This window comes from Tupaia chinensis, unplaced genomic scaffold (genome assembly GCF_000334495.1).
Source record: "Tupaia chinensis unplaced genomic scaffold, TupChi_1.0 Scaffold149851_1, whole genome shotgun sequence".
Lineage (NCBI taxonomy): Eukaryota > Metazoa > Chordata > Mammalia > Scandentia > Tupaiidae > Tupaia > Tupaia belangeri.
In genome coordinates, this window is record NW_006209696.1 from 418,422 (window position 1) to 436,779 (window position 18,358).

The 18,358-nt window shown below is 40.3% G+C and overlaps 1 protein-coding gene and 1 long non-coding RNA gene across 4 annotated transcripts in view; one reads left to right on the plus strand and one right to left on the minus strand.

Moving 5' to 3' along the window:
* The window catches only part of CRYBG3 (crystallin beta-gamma domain containing 3), a 125,017-nt gene that overhangs the window by 90,568 nt on the left and 16,091 nt on the right, over nucleotides 1-18,358 (minus strand). For 2 of the 3 annotated variants that reach the window (XM_006171554.3, XM_006171553.3), the window contains exon 2: nucleotides 12,197-12,263. In XM_006171554.3, the coding sequence (XP_006171616.1) occupies nucleotides 12,197-12,263 (67 nt within the window). Of the gene's footprint in view, nucleotides 1-12,196; nucleotides 12,264-17,285; nucleotides 17,504-18,358 lie in introns of those variants that run through there. The other variant, XM_006171555.3, reaches the window with a different exon arrangement.
* Nucleotides 1-18,358, plus strand: part of LOC114006714 (uncharacterized) — a 49,021-nt gene that overhangs the window by 17,356 nt on the left and 13,307 nt on the right. The window lies entirely within an intron of this gene.

The window sequence follows — 18,358 nt, forward strand, 5'->3', positions numbered from 1 at the left end:
CTGTAATGGAGAAAACAGTGCGCAAGGTCCAGTGAGTGACTCTGACCTCAGTAAGGAAAGAGGAGCGAGGGTGAGCTGAATACAGGTGCAGAGGCAGAGCTGGGATCTGGATCCCCAAAATAGAAGAGACTTTTTAAGGCTGATTCTGGGGGATGCAACCCCAAATCAGCAATAGGCTAAAACTGAGTGAACCAGTTGGCACTTAGGGTCAATATAAAACATTCAAATATTTCATTCACAAAACAATGAACAAGACTCTAACCTAGGTGTGTGAAGGCAACAGTGAAAAAAAAATACCAAAATCCGTGTTTCGTGGAGTCTGCATTCTAGTGATGTAAGTATTTTTTGCAGGCCTAATCAGTGTTACTTCATCACCTCCTCAAGCAGCCAGTGGCAGATGCTGTACCAAAGTGGTGAACCAGGCCAAGGCACAGAAAATGTCACTACATGAAGAGTAAGAGTGGAAAACAGGGAAGGGCTAGGTGAATCTTTTTTTGTTTTTGTTTTGTTTTGTTTTTACTGTTTCTAGCACCTGGACTGGTCCTCCCTAGGCTCTGCCTTCATTGTACATAACAATGACAACCTTTCAGAATATCCTCCCCATTTCTTAGTGCCCTCAACTCCAATGACTTCCCATTGCACTCCAACTTCCCATTTGACCCTGGCCCTCATCTTTGCCTGTTAAGTGCCTACCAAGACTTGTAGTCTCAGGCACTCACCAGTAACCACACACTCTGCAGACTTTTTGTTCCACTGCCCTAATCCTCCTCCCTAATCACAGTTTCTGCCCACTGATGGTGTCTCTCTCTCTCTCTTGCTCACTCGCTCGCTCGCTCTCAGTTCCACAGATCTTCATGTCTTCTCAGGCTAGCTACCAAACATGGTCAATAACCTCAAAGCCTCATTTCCCTGTTCTCTGGTCACCCCTACACAGGAAAGCTTTTTCACACTGGTGTATAAGTTGACCTCTAAAAATACACAGGTGGCCCAGTTGTTGTGATACAGCAACATCACAGTGATCTGCAAGGCTGGAAGCCATATGGTGCCCACAGGTTCGGTTCCTGGGCTGGCCTGAAAACATGCTGGATGTGCATGGTACCCAGGTTCCTGAGGTACTAAAGGGTTGGAGAAAGTAGATCAAAGTGACAAGACCCTGTTGGAAATGCTCCCCATCCCCTTTTATTGTACCCGCTCATATTATTTTTTTTAAATGCACAGGTGTATGCACAGCTATGCAGACTCACAGTTCATGATTAACAACCTCAGCTGGAAGTTAGTTTGCACCCCCTCACTCTCTGTCAGCCCATTCTCTCACTCAACAGGACTCTCCCACATAGTCCTGATTCCGTCCCACCTTTTTTTTTTCCCTGCACCACAGAAGCATCTGGGCCTGCTTCTTTCACTGATTTTCACAATGAAAGGAGGAAGGATTCCACCTCACAAGACCAATCTCTCCAACAGACCAACAGGTATTTAAATCACTGGGATCTTCTTAGGAACCTTAGTTGTTCATCTGTACTTTGGAAGACTTCTCTTTCTTTACTACCAACCCTTTGAAAAGGAGTTACCAGCCCAACTGAAGTGGTATAGGCCACAGGGTGATGTGGCTCAATACTGGAGTATCGGGAAGGCCTGAGGTTTGGCTCCAGGGTTCACCTGAACCCAATGGGTATGAGTCCATGATTCTGGCTGGCTGGCTAGGAGGCTGCATGGAGGACATTAGCATGCTAAGACCTAAAAGAAAAAACTGAAGTAAAGAGGGAGGAGGGGGGATTACCAACCCTCACCATCTTTTTTCCCTTTGTTCCCAATCACCCCTTAAATTCCATCAATCTGGACTATTTCCCTATCATGCTGCTTACTAATTCAATTCAGCGTTCCCTGTCCTGATCTCATACGCTATTGACTGCCAAATGTAAAACTGAATCTCTTCCTCAAAGCCATTCTTCCTTTGGCTCCTTGATATCACTTCGGGTGTCCTTTCTTCCTTTCTGAATATTCTCTCCACACCCTTCAAGTTTCCCTCCTTGCAACATCCATCTCTTACGTATCGTGTTCCTTGGATTTCAGCCTGCACTTACTTTACCTTCATGCCTGTACGAGATCTCTTTTTCAACAGATTCAGTTCCCTAATTTTTATTCTTAGCTCTGACTCCTAAACTATGGACCTAGGCATCCCACTACCAACCAGACATTAATTTCACCTGAAAGGCTAACTGGAACCTCAAATTTATAACATTGTAAACTGAATTTGACCATGCCATGTCTCCATTCTTCCGTATTTTATAAACTATACAGTTTCACGTGTCATTACTCTCAGCAGAGGCCTAACAAATTTCTTTGCTTCTGCCATTATTTGACCCTCAGTTTACTCTCCAGATAAAAGCTAGAGCAATCTTTCAGGAGTCAAATCTTGTTCTCAAAGCTCTCTAATGGCTATGCATTGTCATGGGGATAAAATCCAAATTCCCTAGCATGGCAATCAAGGTCTTGATGTATCTAGCTACTGTTCCCCTCTCTCATTTCATCTCTTGGCACAACTAGTGTCATCATATAGAGTCTCATTCATTCTCTTCTCCCTCTCTGAGTCCCTCCCTTTCTTTCCCTCTTATTACTGTATGTCTTTGCACAATGCTACTCCTACTGCAGTCACCACTTATCCCTTGCCCTCTTTGCCAGAGAAACTCCCACTGCAACTCAAGTTTCTGGGAAAGAAAATTGCAAGTATGTTCTTCAAATGGCTTTATCTAACATTCTAGAGCTATGCTTTACCTTATAAGGTAAAGGCAAATGCTTTCATCCTATGTAGGACTATTACCTAGATTATTAACAGAAAAAAATGGGCCTTCATAAACTAAAACCGCTGCTTAATAGAGCTCTAGTTAGTGTTCTACCAAGACATCTGGCTGCCACATATTACTTGATAAATTTGCCAATAGTTGAAATTCCTCCAATTTTGAGGAAAATACTTTCATTATCAGTTTATTATTACTGCTATCTATATTCAAGAGTTTAAATCAAAATCAGTATTTACCTTTATCATAATGAATTCAGTTTGTGATGGGCTGCCTGATTATCTCCATAGGAAGTACTAATCCATATTTGCAAAAACAATTGTTTTAAAGTGGATTTTACAACTAATGTTAAGGTATAAAGATGAACTATGTATATCCCATCATTAAAGTAATTTTGCTTTAAAGGTAACATTATATCTCTGTCAGAGAATTATTTTTTCACCAGACATGATAACAGGCAAGGCCAATGGGCCATAAATTATTTTGCCCCCCACCCCGGGTTTATTATGGCTTACCACCACAACAAATAAACTATCTGCAACCATTACATCATGGCACACCAGTGCTGTGATCAGTTCTGAGATGTCATAAGTAACGTATTGCTAAAATTAGTTAAGAAGCTCAAATTTCGCCTTTTGAAAGTGCTCTAGAATTAAATCAGTTATATTCACAGTTTTCATTTCCTTTTATTTTTTGACAAAGGGATGTAGTTATATGTAGTGAACCAGATAAGTGTTCTTAATTATAGGTTACCCAGCACAGTCATCCATCACCTGTGTCAGGGGAAAACATACAGTGGATTTTCCTGGTCTACATAAGAAAAGTCTCGGGGCAGTCACAGTGACTCGGACGTAACCCAAGAAACTGCGATGCTCAGGACACATGAGAAGGTTCTGTGTTCACATCCCAAGGTGTTCCTGAGCATGTCAGACCTGTACACATGTGTGCTCATGACCCTGGCTGATACTAGGGGTGAATCTCAGGGTGAGGACCCAGTTGAGGATGCCTGTCCCCTCACTCCCATCTTTCTTTCTCTACTGGAAGAAGAAAATTTTACATAAGAAAAATATGAGTTATTTAATAGCATGGATATGAACAGGAAGGAAGGGTCATTGAATAACCTTGTATAATAGGAAGAGAAGAAAATGGTAGAATCATTCCCAGATATAAAAATTAGGTAATTTGGTAATATCTTTTACTAGGATAGGGAATTCAGAAATAGGAGTTGGAACAACTTTGAATTTTTCTTTTCTTTTTCTTTTTTTTTATTTTAAGATATTTTTGCTATAGGGCATATATGCTTGCCGGAGAGACAGAAAGAAACAGAGACACAGAGAGAGAAATCACCCCACAGGGAGGATAGCCACACTGAAATTCCTTCTCCTCTCTTCTCCTCTTGGTATCTTGGGCATGCATGCACACGTGCCTGGCGTGAGTTTTAAGTCACCAGGTCTGGGGCTCGAGCCATGATCAATTATGTGGGAGTCCAATGACGTATATGCCATCTGCTGGTCCCAACTCTCAGTATTTCAAATATTATACCCAGTGACATTTGGGAGGAAAAATACTCCATCAAAACGGAACTAATTACCTTGAAGATAAAAAACACATTTTGGATTAGAGGAAGAGATGGGCTTTGTTATCAGCTATGATGTAGGTAGAAATCGGTCAGCCCAGGCAAGAATGTAAGATGAAAAGAAAAAGTAACAATAAGACATAACATAGGAGGGAAAGCAATTCCTCCTTGTTATGAAATAAGAACTTCAGTGACAGCACTGGGCCAAATAATAACTGCTTTTGGTTCTCTGAAAACATTTTGAAACTTTGTCTAATGTTTTAGAATCAGTATAGGACATCTGCGGAGGCGATTTTTCTTACCAAATCTCCAGTATGTATATGACCCTTCATACTCAGTCTCCAACATGGCAATGCTCTCTGCTATACCTCAGTGTAGAACTACTCTAGGTCTCTACAAGTTGAAGCTCTGCATATCAAACCAGATACCTTAAAATATACTCAACATCCAAGAGCTCAGCTACAAAGGCTTTAGACCAGCCCTAGCCATACTGATAGGCTTAAGCCCTTTGGTCATCTGGATGGCATTGTGACACACAGTGCAATCTCCATTTCAGGCACCCTGAAGACACTCACTCCTTAAGGACACAATCCAATCATGCAGTAAGGATTCCGACTACTAAAGCTCTATATTGTGCACCTTCTTTTTATTATGCGGTATCGATGTTTCTAATAGCCCATTTCTATTCACCCCAATAAATTATCATCATTCTCAAGTAAACAATTATTTTTAAGTTTTATCCAGATTTTGTATGGTAAGAAGACAATTGTCTTACTGAGTTATCTGCCCAGTGGCATGTATTGTACAATGCTATATTTTCCCTACATTAATTCTAAAACTTCTCTATGACATAAAGACTGAACACTGTCATTACAGATCAGTAAATCAAAGTTAAGAGAGGTTAATGAATTTTCTAAGGTTACAAAGCTACAACATGGAAGATCTGGGATTTAAGCCCAGATGTGTCTGATCCCAAAGACTGCTTTCTTTCTGTCATCACACATGCAATTTTAAAACTGTTCTAAAAAGGTGCCAATGCTGGCAGAAACAGAGAACAGTGGCTGATCTGAGGCTCCAGCCAACTCATTCTCACCATCAAGAGGGAGGCTCTGCTTTAATCTGTTTAAAGATGGGTTGCAAGTACAACTATGGGAAGGAAAAAAAGGAGTTCCTGGGTTTAAAAAGAGAAATTGAAAAATCTCTACATTAAATTGATAGGATATTGCATCACATACTTTCTGCATCACTAAGAAAAGGTGATAACAAATATTTATAAATATTTATTTTTAAAAATAGTTGACTATTTAATTTTCCCTTATACCAGTAAATATTTAATGCATTTACTTTTTTTTTTTTTGAGAAGTTTTTGCCATAGGGTGTGTGCTCGCCAGACAGAGAGAGACACAGAGACAGAAAGTGAGAAATCACCCCCCGGGGGGATGGCCATGCCACAATCCCTTCTCCTCCATTCTCCTCTCGGGATCTTGGACACGCACGCACACGCGCCCGGCGTGAGGTTTAAGCCACCGGGTCTGGGACACAAACTGTGGTCAACTACATGGGAGTCCAGTGACATAGCCATTACGCTAACTGCTGGTCCCAATGCATTTATTTTTGACTACCATTTTATCTCTGGACGAGAAATAGTTAAAAAGGACCAATAAAAGCTACACAAGGGACCAGCAGATGACATAATGGTTACATCACTGGACTCCCACATGGTTGACTACAGTTTGAGTCCCAGACCCAGCTTCTTAAAACTCAAGCCAAGAACATGTATGTGCATGCCCAAAATCCCAAAGGAGAATGAAGGAGAAGGGATTGTGGCATGACCATCTCCTTTGGGGGAGGGGAGTGATTTCTCACTTTCTGTCTCTTTGTCTCTCTGGTGAGCACACATGCCCTATAGCAAAAATCTCTCTTAAAAAAAAGAAAGAGCTACACAAGATCAAAATAGGAGCAAATACATTAATTTAATATATTTATCTTACTACACAGTACTGTATTTTCATCATAGGCATTAATGTAATGAATGAACAGTCAGTGACCATACTTCTTCAGTGAGACTTCAGAGCTACAACTCTTTAGTTTATATGTGTCAACAAATAAACACTGGTAAGAAGAAAAAAAAGCAGTGGTTCTCCTACCAGCAATATAAGATTGAACCTGAGTGTTGTAAATCATAGATGTATGATGTTAATGTACATTAGATTGTCACTTTCTCATTCACAGAAACATCATAGGCATATACCAACATCAGCCTCCTAAAGAAGCTAGAATCAAAACCAAAGCTGTGTTGGAGAAACCAATTCTAAGACACGACCAGTGTTAGACTTTCCATAAAGCAGATGACAAAGCTATGGAGAAAGAGTTTAATAATCAATCTATTTAGGCCTCCATTGGAGAGTCTATAACCTAGAGATGGGCTTTGTCATCGGCTATGATGTAGGTAGAAATCAGTCAGCCCAGGCAAGTGTATAAGATGAAAAGAACTGGTCCAAATGTGATCATTTTATTTCACTTGTGACATTTCTTTAAAAAGACTTATCACATAGTTCGTCTGATGTTTTAATAGGATTTCTTTTTGAAAATGCAGTTTATGATCACAGCATATAAATTAAATACACAAGTGGGAAGAATTATGGTACAGAACTGCCTCTGAGATTCATTTTCTTCAGTGATATAAACTGATACAAATTCGGATCCCTACTGTAAATGGACTACACACATTGATTTCTTCTCTAGTAAAAAATATTCTAAAATAACAATAAAAATATTTTTAAGTGATAAATACAAAATGAAAAGGAGAACAGATATGGCAGGTAGGGATTTCAGACAGAAAATGAACAGGCAGAGGGAGGCACAGGAGTAAAGCAAAGGAAGCCTCCACCTTAGTGTCTGCAAGGACTCTGATCATAAGGGAACAATCCATCCCCAGATAATCTCAAGATCAGGATTTTTTAAATTATTATTCATACATTAAATCACTATACATCATTTAGATTGTGAAGAGACTTCACTGCAGCCTTATTCACAATTGCTAAGACATGGAACCAACCCAGATGTCCATAAACAGATGAATGGAAGATCAAGATTGGAAGACACTAAGTACCATGTAAAGAGTGTGAGATCTGGGATTAAAAATGAAGGGTTTGGGGACAGCAGGTGTGGTGGCTGAGGTGGCTGGATCCCACACTGCCAACTATACGGTTTGAGTCCTTAATCCAGCAGACTGAAAAACATGCCAGGTGCATGCATGTGTGTGCCCAAAATCTCAACAGGAGAACGAAAGAGAAGGGACTGAGGTGTGGTCATCACCCCTGGTGAGTGTTTTCTCACTTTCTCTCTCTTTCTGTCTCTCTCTCTTTTATGAGTGCATGTGCCCTACAGCAAACTGGAAAAAAAAAAAAGTGAAGAGTTCATTTGAAAATTTCTAAATGAAGTAGGTGAGCTCTAGGACTATTTCCTTATCACTAGTATGCCAGCCCTACTCCAATAAAACCAAAAACAAAACCAAAAGCAAAACACAAAAACCTATGGAACATCTTTAAAGATACTAAGACTTCTGGGCAGACTGAATTTGAGATATCAAAGGGACAGTCACATAGAAATGTCTGGCATATTGATAATCAACTCTGGATCCTAACAGGGATATCAGGTAGAGATCACTGAATATGGTCAGCAAGCGGCGCTGGGGACCTGGATGCACTGGTTTCAGGGGACAGCTTTCACGCAGCAGCAACTATGATGCAGCACTGGTAACGTGTGTCAGACACTGTGCAAGGTTTCCCTTGACTGAGGGAGTCAGCGGGAGGGCAGGAGTCAGGTTAGACAGCGTTAAGGGTGGAACACTACTTAGGAAAGTTTCCATAAAAAATTTTTAGATAAAAGGTTAAGTGTAAATTAGGAGTCATAGAGTGAAAGGAAAGGAAATCAGACCTACAAAAAAAAAAAAAAAAGTCTTTACATATTTAGAAACAGGGAAACCTGGGAAGCCATTCAAGAGAAGGTACAAAGTAAGGACCCTAAAAAAATGTAGGGAGCAGGGGTGGGGACTTACAGGTGTTTAGCATTGGAAGGGAAAAAAGGACGAATATTCCTCTGAAATAGGTAGAAGGGGGCAAGGTATTAACGATGTGCCTTCCCTCCTAATAAAAGTGGATGCAAACGCAGCAAGAGTCTACAAAGATATGAGCTAATAGGAGAAAGTGGATTAAATATCTAGAAGCTTCTCTAGTAAGCTATACAACCTGATTGATATAAATGAAATATATATTCTAGAGGAAGAATAGATCCAAGTGTGAGAAGTAGCAACTGATGTTATCAAAACAGCAACATTTATGAATCAAATAAGTGGTATTTTAAGAATCAAGAACTTAACGATGTCCAAAGATAATACAAAATATAGCCTCTACTGCCTGTTAAATATTATTGATTTTTGTAACCCACACTTGTTTCATCACTGATAATCTTTGAATTTCTTGATTTGGTATCCGAAGGTCAAATACTCGCAAAAGAAGACATGCATATAAGAATATGTTTATTGAACCTGCCATGATTCAGACTCTAGAGGAAAATGCTGCACATTTTTTTTTCCTATCACAGAGGGCATTATAAAGTTCAGGTTAACGAAATGGAAGCATGGCGAGAAACATCAAACTACAGTGCAGTGCTGTGTTTCAGAAAACAATTCATTAGAAAGAAAACAAATGACATGCTGTATACTCTTGTTAAGTGAAAAATTGTCAACTGAGGTTGTTTAAAATAGCAAGATTATAAATATTGTTGCTAGCCTTTTTTCTTTCTTTCTTTTCCTTCTTTCTTTTTCTTTTTAAAAGGTAAGAGACCATCTGTGGTGTTGTTAAAATATTGGGAAAAGCCACGGCACATTTTTTATAGAAAAATACATCAAGACTTTTCCGATGACCCAATATACATGGGTGCAGTAGCCCTTACCTAAAATGTTTGAAAGCAAAAACATTTCAAATTTTGAAATATTTGGGACATTTGCTTATACATAATGAGATATTTTGGGGCTGGGACCCAAATTTAAACACAAAATGTATTTATGTTTCATATATACCTTATACACACAGCCTGAGGGTAGTTTTATACTGTACATCAATTTTGAATTGCTGTGTTTTGTTTTATTTTTATTCATGATAGAGCACATGTGGAAAGAAAACAAATGACATGCTGTATACTCTTGTTAAGTGAAAAATTGTCAACTGAGGTTGTTTAAAATAGCAAGATTATAAATATTGTTGCTAGCCTTTTTTCTTTCTTTCTTTTCCTTCTTTCTTTTTCTTTTTAAAAGGTAAGAGACCATCTGTGGTGTTGTTAAAATATTGGGAAAAGCCACGGCACATTTTTTATAGAAAAATACATCAAGACTTTTCCGATGACCCAATATACATGGGTGCAGTAGCCCTTACCTAAAATGTTTGAAAGCAAAAACATTTCAAATTTTGAAATATTTGGGACATTTGCTTATACATAATGAGATATTTTGGGGCTGGGACCCAAATTTAAACACAAAATGTATTTATGTTTCATATATACCTTATACACACAGCCTGAGGGTAGTTTTATACTGTACATCAATTTTGAATTGCTGTGTTTTGTTTTATTTTTATTCATGATAGAGCACATGTGTGCTCAAGAGAAAGAGAAGGAAGCACCCTCTCCATAGGGCTCAGTCACACTGCAATCCTCTTCCTCTAGTCTGCCACAATTCTGGACATGTAGCATATGCATGGCAGTGCCAGGAATTTGAACTGTGGTTGACAAGTGGCTTCCAGCTCTGACTGTACCACAGGGGCTTGGCCTATTGCAGTGTTTTTGACTAAAAACCATCATATTAAGTAAGGTGTGGAACTTTTCACTGTGGCCTCATGTTGACACTCAACAAAATTTGAAATTTGAAGCATTTTTTATTTCAGATATTTGGAGTAGGAATGTTCAACCTTTATTTGTTTTGATGCCTGGTAGTAGTGGCTCCTGAACAAATGGGTCTGTATGGCTAAGGTGAAGAAAGCCTACCAACAGTTTCTTGGCGGGGGAGGGGTACAAGTGCCAAAATGATCAGGGTATCCCTGGGAAAGGGCAGTATCCTTTCTATCATGAGCTCACTGAAGAGCCCATATATAAGTAACCCTATTGGCAACAAATCATAAGAAAAACAGTCTCATAGCTGTGAGTTGTACCTACTTAGGGGTGCAATCCTCAAAATATTCCGGATATTCAAACTAAAACATTAAGAATAGATTTTTTTTTTTTAGAGATTTTCACTGTAGGGCGCGTGCGCTCGCCAGACAGAGAGAGACATAGAGACAGAAAGCGAGAAATCACCCCCCAGGGGGGATGGTCACGCCGCAATCCCTTCTCCTCCATTCTCCTCTCGGGATCTTGGGCACGCACGCACACGCGCCTGGCGTGAGTTTTTAAGCCACCGGGTCCGGGACACGAACCACGGTCGACTACGTGGGAGTCCAGCGACATAGCCATTACGCTAACTGCTGGTTCCCAAGAATAGATTTTTAAAAGATTGCTTGTATGAACCCATGTATTAAAAATAGATATAAAGATTATTAGCATGAAGGCCCAGCCGCTGTATTTGCCACCTTGCATATTTACTGAATCCACAAAGACATGACTTTCTGAAGCAAATTTTTGCAGGTGGAAAGCAAGACTATTAAAATTAAAATGCCAAATTTAACCACGTTTGAAGACTGAAGATTTTTATTTATTTATTTATTTATTTTATGAAGGCATAGCTGAAATAGTAGACCACAGGCATAGCCTGAGTAGAGAAACAAGTAGAGACCAAGAGAAGGGGAGGAAACAAAAAAAAAAAAAAAAAAAAAGGCAGCAAGGATTGGTAAAGGGCAAGAGTGGGGAAATGGCCCAGCCTAGTGGTATGACTGCAGTGCGCTGAACTACAGTGTTGGAAGCCATAGGGCAGACCACAGATTCAGATCTCCAGCTGATAGACCTGATGCCTTAAAGGTATACATGTACTTAAGATCCTGACAAGCTAGAGAACTGGGAGGAGGGAGTTGCTGCTTGACCAGATACTATCAAGACACTCCCTCTCCCTCTCCCTGTCTTTCTGTCTCCCTCATGCTCTCTATCATGAATTTAAAAAAAAAAAAAAAGGTAAAATGTAAGCAACTGGGACCAAAAGCCATAATTGCTGGGCAGTTGTCCAAAACATGATTAGATACCCAACAATATAAACATCTAATTTCTAGAAAATCACATATACATAAAAGAAAGGTGGCAAAGTTGTGACTTTCAAGGATTTCCAACTACTTATCAATAACTACCTAGGTAGGCGTGTAGTTTACACACTTTCCGTGCTTGTCCTATAGAACCTAAGAAGAACAGTCTTCATGTGCAGTGACCAACACACCCACCACACACACACACACACACAAGCACTATTAGTTCGTGCAGGATGTCAGAAAATATGACATAAATCTAAGAATATCAGAGAGAAAAGAGATCACAGGGGCCTTGAGACCTGACTTAAAGATTAGAAAACTAAAGTATAAAGTTGTTAAATGGCTCCACTGAAGCCACATAGCTGGGAACTGGCAGAGCTGAGACCAGCACTCTCTAAACTCCCTTCTTGATTTTCAGTTCTGTCCAGCCCCGTACCACCCCATGATGCAAATGTCCAACAAAGCTGGGAGGGATTTCTACGTAAAGAAATACTATGGTGGTCTGCTTGAAACGTAAAATAAGGATGACAATCTAAAAGAAAGGATGTAGAGTAATTACACATAATGCTTGATTAAAAAATAATAATGTAAAACTATACCTTTACTGTGTCTGATGAGAGTGCATTTTCCTTTTTCTGACTTGTGCTCATGGGCTCATTTTCAACACTGAAAAATAAAAATCACAGTTTATTTTGAAATTGAAACAGAATTACTAAACTCATACGGCTTTTATATTTCATCCCCCAAAAAGTGCAAGGGCCTTTATCTTCAGTCCTCAAGGATTTACATATAAAATGCTATACTAAGACTGTTGACTTGAGACCAGCAGATGGTGTAATGGTTATATCGCTAGACTCCCACATAGTGGACAGCTCAAATCCTGGACGTGGTGGCTTGAAACTCATGCCGGGCACATATGCATATATGCCCAAAATTCTAAGGGGAGAACAGAGGAGAAGGGATTGTGGTGTAGCCATCCTCCTAACCCCTGGGGGTAGGGGAACTTCTCACTGTCTGTCTCTCTTGACCTATAGCAAAAACCTCTGGGGGGGGTAAAAAAAAAAAGGAACAAGAAAGAAAGAATGTGTTGACTTGAATCTCTAAACTTGAAAAACACATTCAAGAATATTTGCTCAGGCTTCAGAAATGTCTGTGAATTTACTGTGCTTCATAATTTCTTACACTGGTAATCAGCACCACAGTAATGATGCACCTGAACAAAGAAACACCAGTGTACACCTATTATACCCTTGGAAAGTGCTAGCACACTAAGATTTTATTTATGTTAAAATTCTCCACAGCCTCCTTTTTAAAATGCCTATGCTGTGTATTATTTGGACACAATGCATTTCTACTCGGCAAATCAGTTTGGACATATAGGTTCATCTAGTGAATACTCAAAAAATATTGCATGCTTATTCAGCCCCAAATGTGTCCCAGATGGTGCTTTAAGAACCCGATTTTCCATTTAGTCACTTTTAATTGTCTTTTGTCTGGAATATTTTCCAGATGCCTTATGAGATGTCATAATAAACTATTTTGTCTATCAGACACATAGAGATTTTTGATATAAAATATTTATATCTCTGTGTTTATACATTGTCTTGTTTTCATACTTTCATAACTCTAGAGAAAATTAAGAGCTCTAAAGATTATCATGACTATTGCTTGCCAGGGATTGTGTTTGGTCATAAAGATACAAAAACAACTAAGTTGATGTCTTGGCAAAACTCAGTCTACTTGAGGAGATTGATACGCAACTTTAACAATACAGTTCAGCACAGATTTTAACTGCTGAATGAGCAAAATGCCAAGGCACATACAGGAAACAGGAAGGACGGATTCTGCCTGCTCAGTCCCCTCAGAGGAGGTACAAAGGTGGGGAAAATAAAGAGCATGGCATTTTTAGGAAACCCTGCTTTGTTGGCTTTTAATATAAGACTGGAGCAAAGAGCCTGTGACAGGAAGAGGTAATGCGGCAAGAGATGAAAACGAGACTAGAGGTTAGTGGGTGCTCATCTCTGAAGAACTGGCCCAACCCGTTAGAGAACGTGATCTCTCCTACATGCAATGGGAAGCCTTTAGAGCCTTCAGGCATAAGCAGGACAACTGAGAGTGGCTCAGACACAGAATCCCAGTCGCTGGAGGCAAAGGAACCAGAAAAGTAGTAGTTGTCAATAGCTCAGGTGAGATAAAGGCCAATCCCAGAGCAGAGGGCATAGAAAGAAATGACACAATTTATTGCAATTTGAGATTTTTGATCCAGAAGATCCAATGATCTTATGTAGAATATCCAAAGGATAAATGGTGACAGTTGAAAGAAAGGAACAGAAGATGAACTATGAACACCTGGAAAACACAGTGGATTAACATTTCATTAAGTCCCAGACACTATTTACAACACATGGACCAATGAGCTACAGCCATGCTCTTAGATCGTTTAAGTGACAATTTAAAAAGTAAACATGTCAAAAAGAAATATTACTGACCTTGATGATTTGTAAGTGAACTCTCTAAGTATAATCATTTTTTAACTACCTGAAAACTACGTGAACATACAACAACCCTGTAATTTCAGTTTCCTAGTTCTTGCTTCGTGACTCCTAAAATGCTACTTTATAGTGTTTACAGGACTTTTGATAAACATACTGCCTTACACTGTAAATAAAAGTGGATACTTCTTTTTTTCCTAGTACAAAAAATAAAAATTAAAAAAACTGCAGAAATATAGCTCTGAGCTCATGGAATTAAGGGTACAAAAAATAAAAATAAAAAAAAAAACTTCAGAAATATAGCTCTGAGCTCATGGAATTAAGCAGAATCCAGTCTTTTCACACAATTGTTAATTACTTCCAAGTGCACGTTATACACACGCACATCACAATGCCACAAAAAGTCGTAAATCAGCACATAAGTACTGAGCAAACAATGAAAAGTCTAAAGTTGAAATTACCCAAAGAAATATTACTTGATACTTATTAAAACTTTGTGAAACTGTGTTTAAAGGCCATATTCTTATTGCTAAACCAAAGCTTTAAGATACGCTAAATTTTAAAGCGAACATTGTATTTTTAAATTTTGGTGTAAGCAATAAAAATCACTGGTTTAACTAAAGGTTTCACTGCTTCATCTCTAGAGTATTAAAGTCTCTTTTTCATTAGTGTCTCATATCTTTCCAATGGCTCGGCTTCAATCCTTTCTTCATATGGCTGTCAAAGTGACCGTTAGTAAGATCATGTCTCTCTCCTGTTTAAATATCCTTTAACAAACTCTAGCATTTGATGAATGAAATAAAGAGTCCCTAAACTGACACAGAATGTTATTCACGACCAGGACCAGTAGATGGTGGAATTGTTATATTGCTGGACTCCAATGTAGTCCACCACAGTTCGAGACACGGACCCAGAGGCTTAAAACTCACACCAGGTGCATGTGCCCACATGCCCATGATCCCAAGAGGAGAATGGAAAAGAAGGGATCGTAACATGGCCATCCCCCCTAGGGGGTGTTTCTTCTGTCTGTTTCTCTGGCAAGCACAGGCGACCTATAGCAAAAATCTTTTAAAAAAAAGAAAGTTATTCCTGACCAGGCTCCAGACACACCTGCAACCTGAACCATGTCACATTGCTAGAAGAGGCCAAGTACATGCCAGCAAACCACATTCTTCTGCTACAACACCTTCCCCGCCCGCCCCCAATTCTTTTTTTTTTTTTTTGAAGAGGTTTTTGCCAAAGGGGGGGGGCCTTCACCAGAAAGACAGAGAAACAGAAAGCTAGAAATCACCCCCCAGGGGGGATGGCCAGGCCACAATCCCATCTCCTCCATTCTCCTCTCAGGATCTTGGGCATGAACGCACACGGACCCGGCGTGAGTTGTAGCTGGGTCCGGGATGCGAACCGTGGTCGACTACGTGGGATTCCAACCACATAGCCATTACGCTAACTGCTGGTCCCTCCCAGCTAACTCTTAAACCTTCAACAGTTTTGCTCTAGCTTTGGCTGTCTCATTTTATGTTTCCACTGGTATCTCTCATTCATTTATAACCCCATCTCTCCCCCCCCCTTTTTTTGACAGAGAGGTGTGTGCTCACCAGAGAGAGAAAGAGAGAAAGAGAGAAAGAACACACTCTCAATAGGTTGTCTATTTTTGGTCCTTTTTCCTCCATTTCTCATCCCATCAAGATTTGGGGCAAACAATCTATTTGTTTTTCAAGCCACCAGTGCTGGGAATTAAGCCACAGTTGGCCATGCAGGATCCAGCTCACTATGCACAGCTCTTAAACTCTGTGCTATGGGGGCAGCCCCGTTTACCATTCTTTACTGTAACACCTGGTTGTTCATTTGCCCAATTACACAATATGTGCTTGTTAAACTCAGAAAATGTATTATACATAGCTGTCCCAGAGCCTAGCATGTTGCCTGACACTGTGGTGACACTCAAATTGTTATCTACAATGTTAAAAATAACAACAACAAAAGAAACCCTATCACAGCTTTTCCACTTGTGCCTGCTTACTTCCCTCATCTACTGTCCCATCAGGAGCAATACAATAGTACGTATTAGTTTTTTTATTTTTTAGCAAGGTAGTATGCAAGCTTCTTGAAAGAACACAGCACCCATTTCTATTCTGCATCATTTTTCTCGAGAAGCATAAAAGGAATGGGATGGTGGACAAAAATGACTTGACAAGGAGGTCATCTCAGTTTAAAAGAAAAAGCTAGTGTACAGTAGCTTAAGATACTTGAAATACTGGCTACTGAGATGTCTACTTATTAAAAATAAATTTAAAGGTTTTCAAAAGACTTGGAGTGGTACGTTTGTACTGAAAAATAGGAGGGAAGAAGAAACATATTCACCTCAAACTTCATGAAAGACCAGAACCCATTTCTTTGGTCTGCTCGCAATTTAACCCTTTTTGTAGGCCAGGGATATTTCAATATTTTCAGAAAGAACACATTTTATTCATGGCAGGAGGTTGGGGGCAAGAATCATAACCACACACAGACACAAATTAAACTACCTTACGTTTCTAAATAGCCTCATCTTACTTTGCTAACAGGAATTTGGAAATTAATCTCTCAAGTAGACCTAACACAAAGGTCAATGTAATACTGCAGCTCCTCATTTTTGAAGCTACCTTATTTGGACTGTAGCAGAAAACCAGGAATTCATCATATAGCTATTAGCCATCTACTTACTTTATGCCAGACATAAAATATTCTCTGCCATGAGAATAAACTGGACCAGTAATATCCTAAAGCACACAGAAATTATATAGAGAGCCTCTAACCTGTTACTTACAATATCTTATATTCTACTGTGTCGTAAAATTAAAATCTAATGGGACCAGCAGATGGTGTAATGGTTATGTTGCTGGATTTACACATAGTGGACCGCGGTTCGAGTCCTGGACCTGGTGGCTTAAAACTCATGCCAGGCATGTGTGCGTGCACTCTCAAGATCCCGAGAGGAGGATGAAGGAGAAGGGATCACAGTGTAGCTATCCTCTGTAGGGGATAATTTCTCACTTTCTGTCTCTCCATCTTTCTCCTTGTCTCTCCAGTAAGTGCACGTGCCCAAATCTCTCTAAAAAATTGGTTAATTGATTAGTTTATTAATTAACTAATTAATTAATTAAACCTAACAGGATTCCCTAGACCATAGCAGAAAACTGAGCCAAGAACTCACCTGACAGATGGTGTAACACACACTGTACGTGCTTGGTGCTGGGAGGACAACAAGGAGCCAACCAGACAAAGTTCTTGCCTTCCTCCTTCGGAACCTCTGTCTATATGCATCAGAGTCACCCAGGCAACTGAGCTTCTGAAACGGATTTCTGGGCCTGATTGTCACAGAACCACTTGCAGGGGGGACCCAGGAATCCACATCTTCCATAACCACTCTCCTACATCCCCAGGTTTTCCTAATGCAAGTTTGATATGCTAGGTCTGAGAATCTCTCTAGAATCAGCTGAGTCCACACCTAGTAGTTGTACAGGGAATTAAAGATCTTCCCAGGAAGATCTATACTTAACATTATTTAAAAGTGTTAAGTGCTGATACTTAGAGACTAGGTACCAATTATTTAGAACCCTTGCTCATATAGCCTGTTTTCCATTTCCCAAGCAGAGCCCCTGGCCCCAGCGAAGAGATGCTGTCCTGATGGGCTCACAGAGCATCACAGTGCAGTCACCATACTGCCGTCCCCAGGCCCTCCAAGGAGGGTTCACCTCCTTCCTCTCTGTCCACCTGGCCTCTCCCTGAAGTAATCTTCCCATTGCCGTCCCCAGGCCCTCCGCTGAGGGCTCACCTCCTTCCTCTGTCCACCTGGCCTCTCCCTGAAGTAATCTTCCCATTGCCATCCCCAGGCCCTCCGCTGAGGGCTCGCCTCCTTCCTCTGTCCACCTGGCCTCTCCCTGAAGTAATCTTCCCATTGCCGTCCCCAGGCCCTCCGCTGAGGGCTCACCTCCTTCCTCTGTCCACCTGGCCTCTCCCTGAAGTAATCTTCCCATTGCCGTCCCCAGGCCCTCCGCTGAGGGCTCACCTCCTTCCTCTGTCCACCTGGCCTCTCCCTGTAGTAATCTTCCCATTGCCATCCCCAGGCCCTCCGCTGAGGGTTCATCTCCTTCCTCTGTCCACCTAGCCTCTCCCTGTAGTAATCTTGCCACTCTAGAGTTCCACTTAGCATCACGCAGGGTATGGACTGCAGTAAAGGAACCGCAATACTGCTGATGAAAGGAAAAGAGAACAAATCTCCTATCG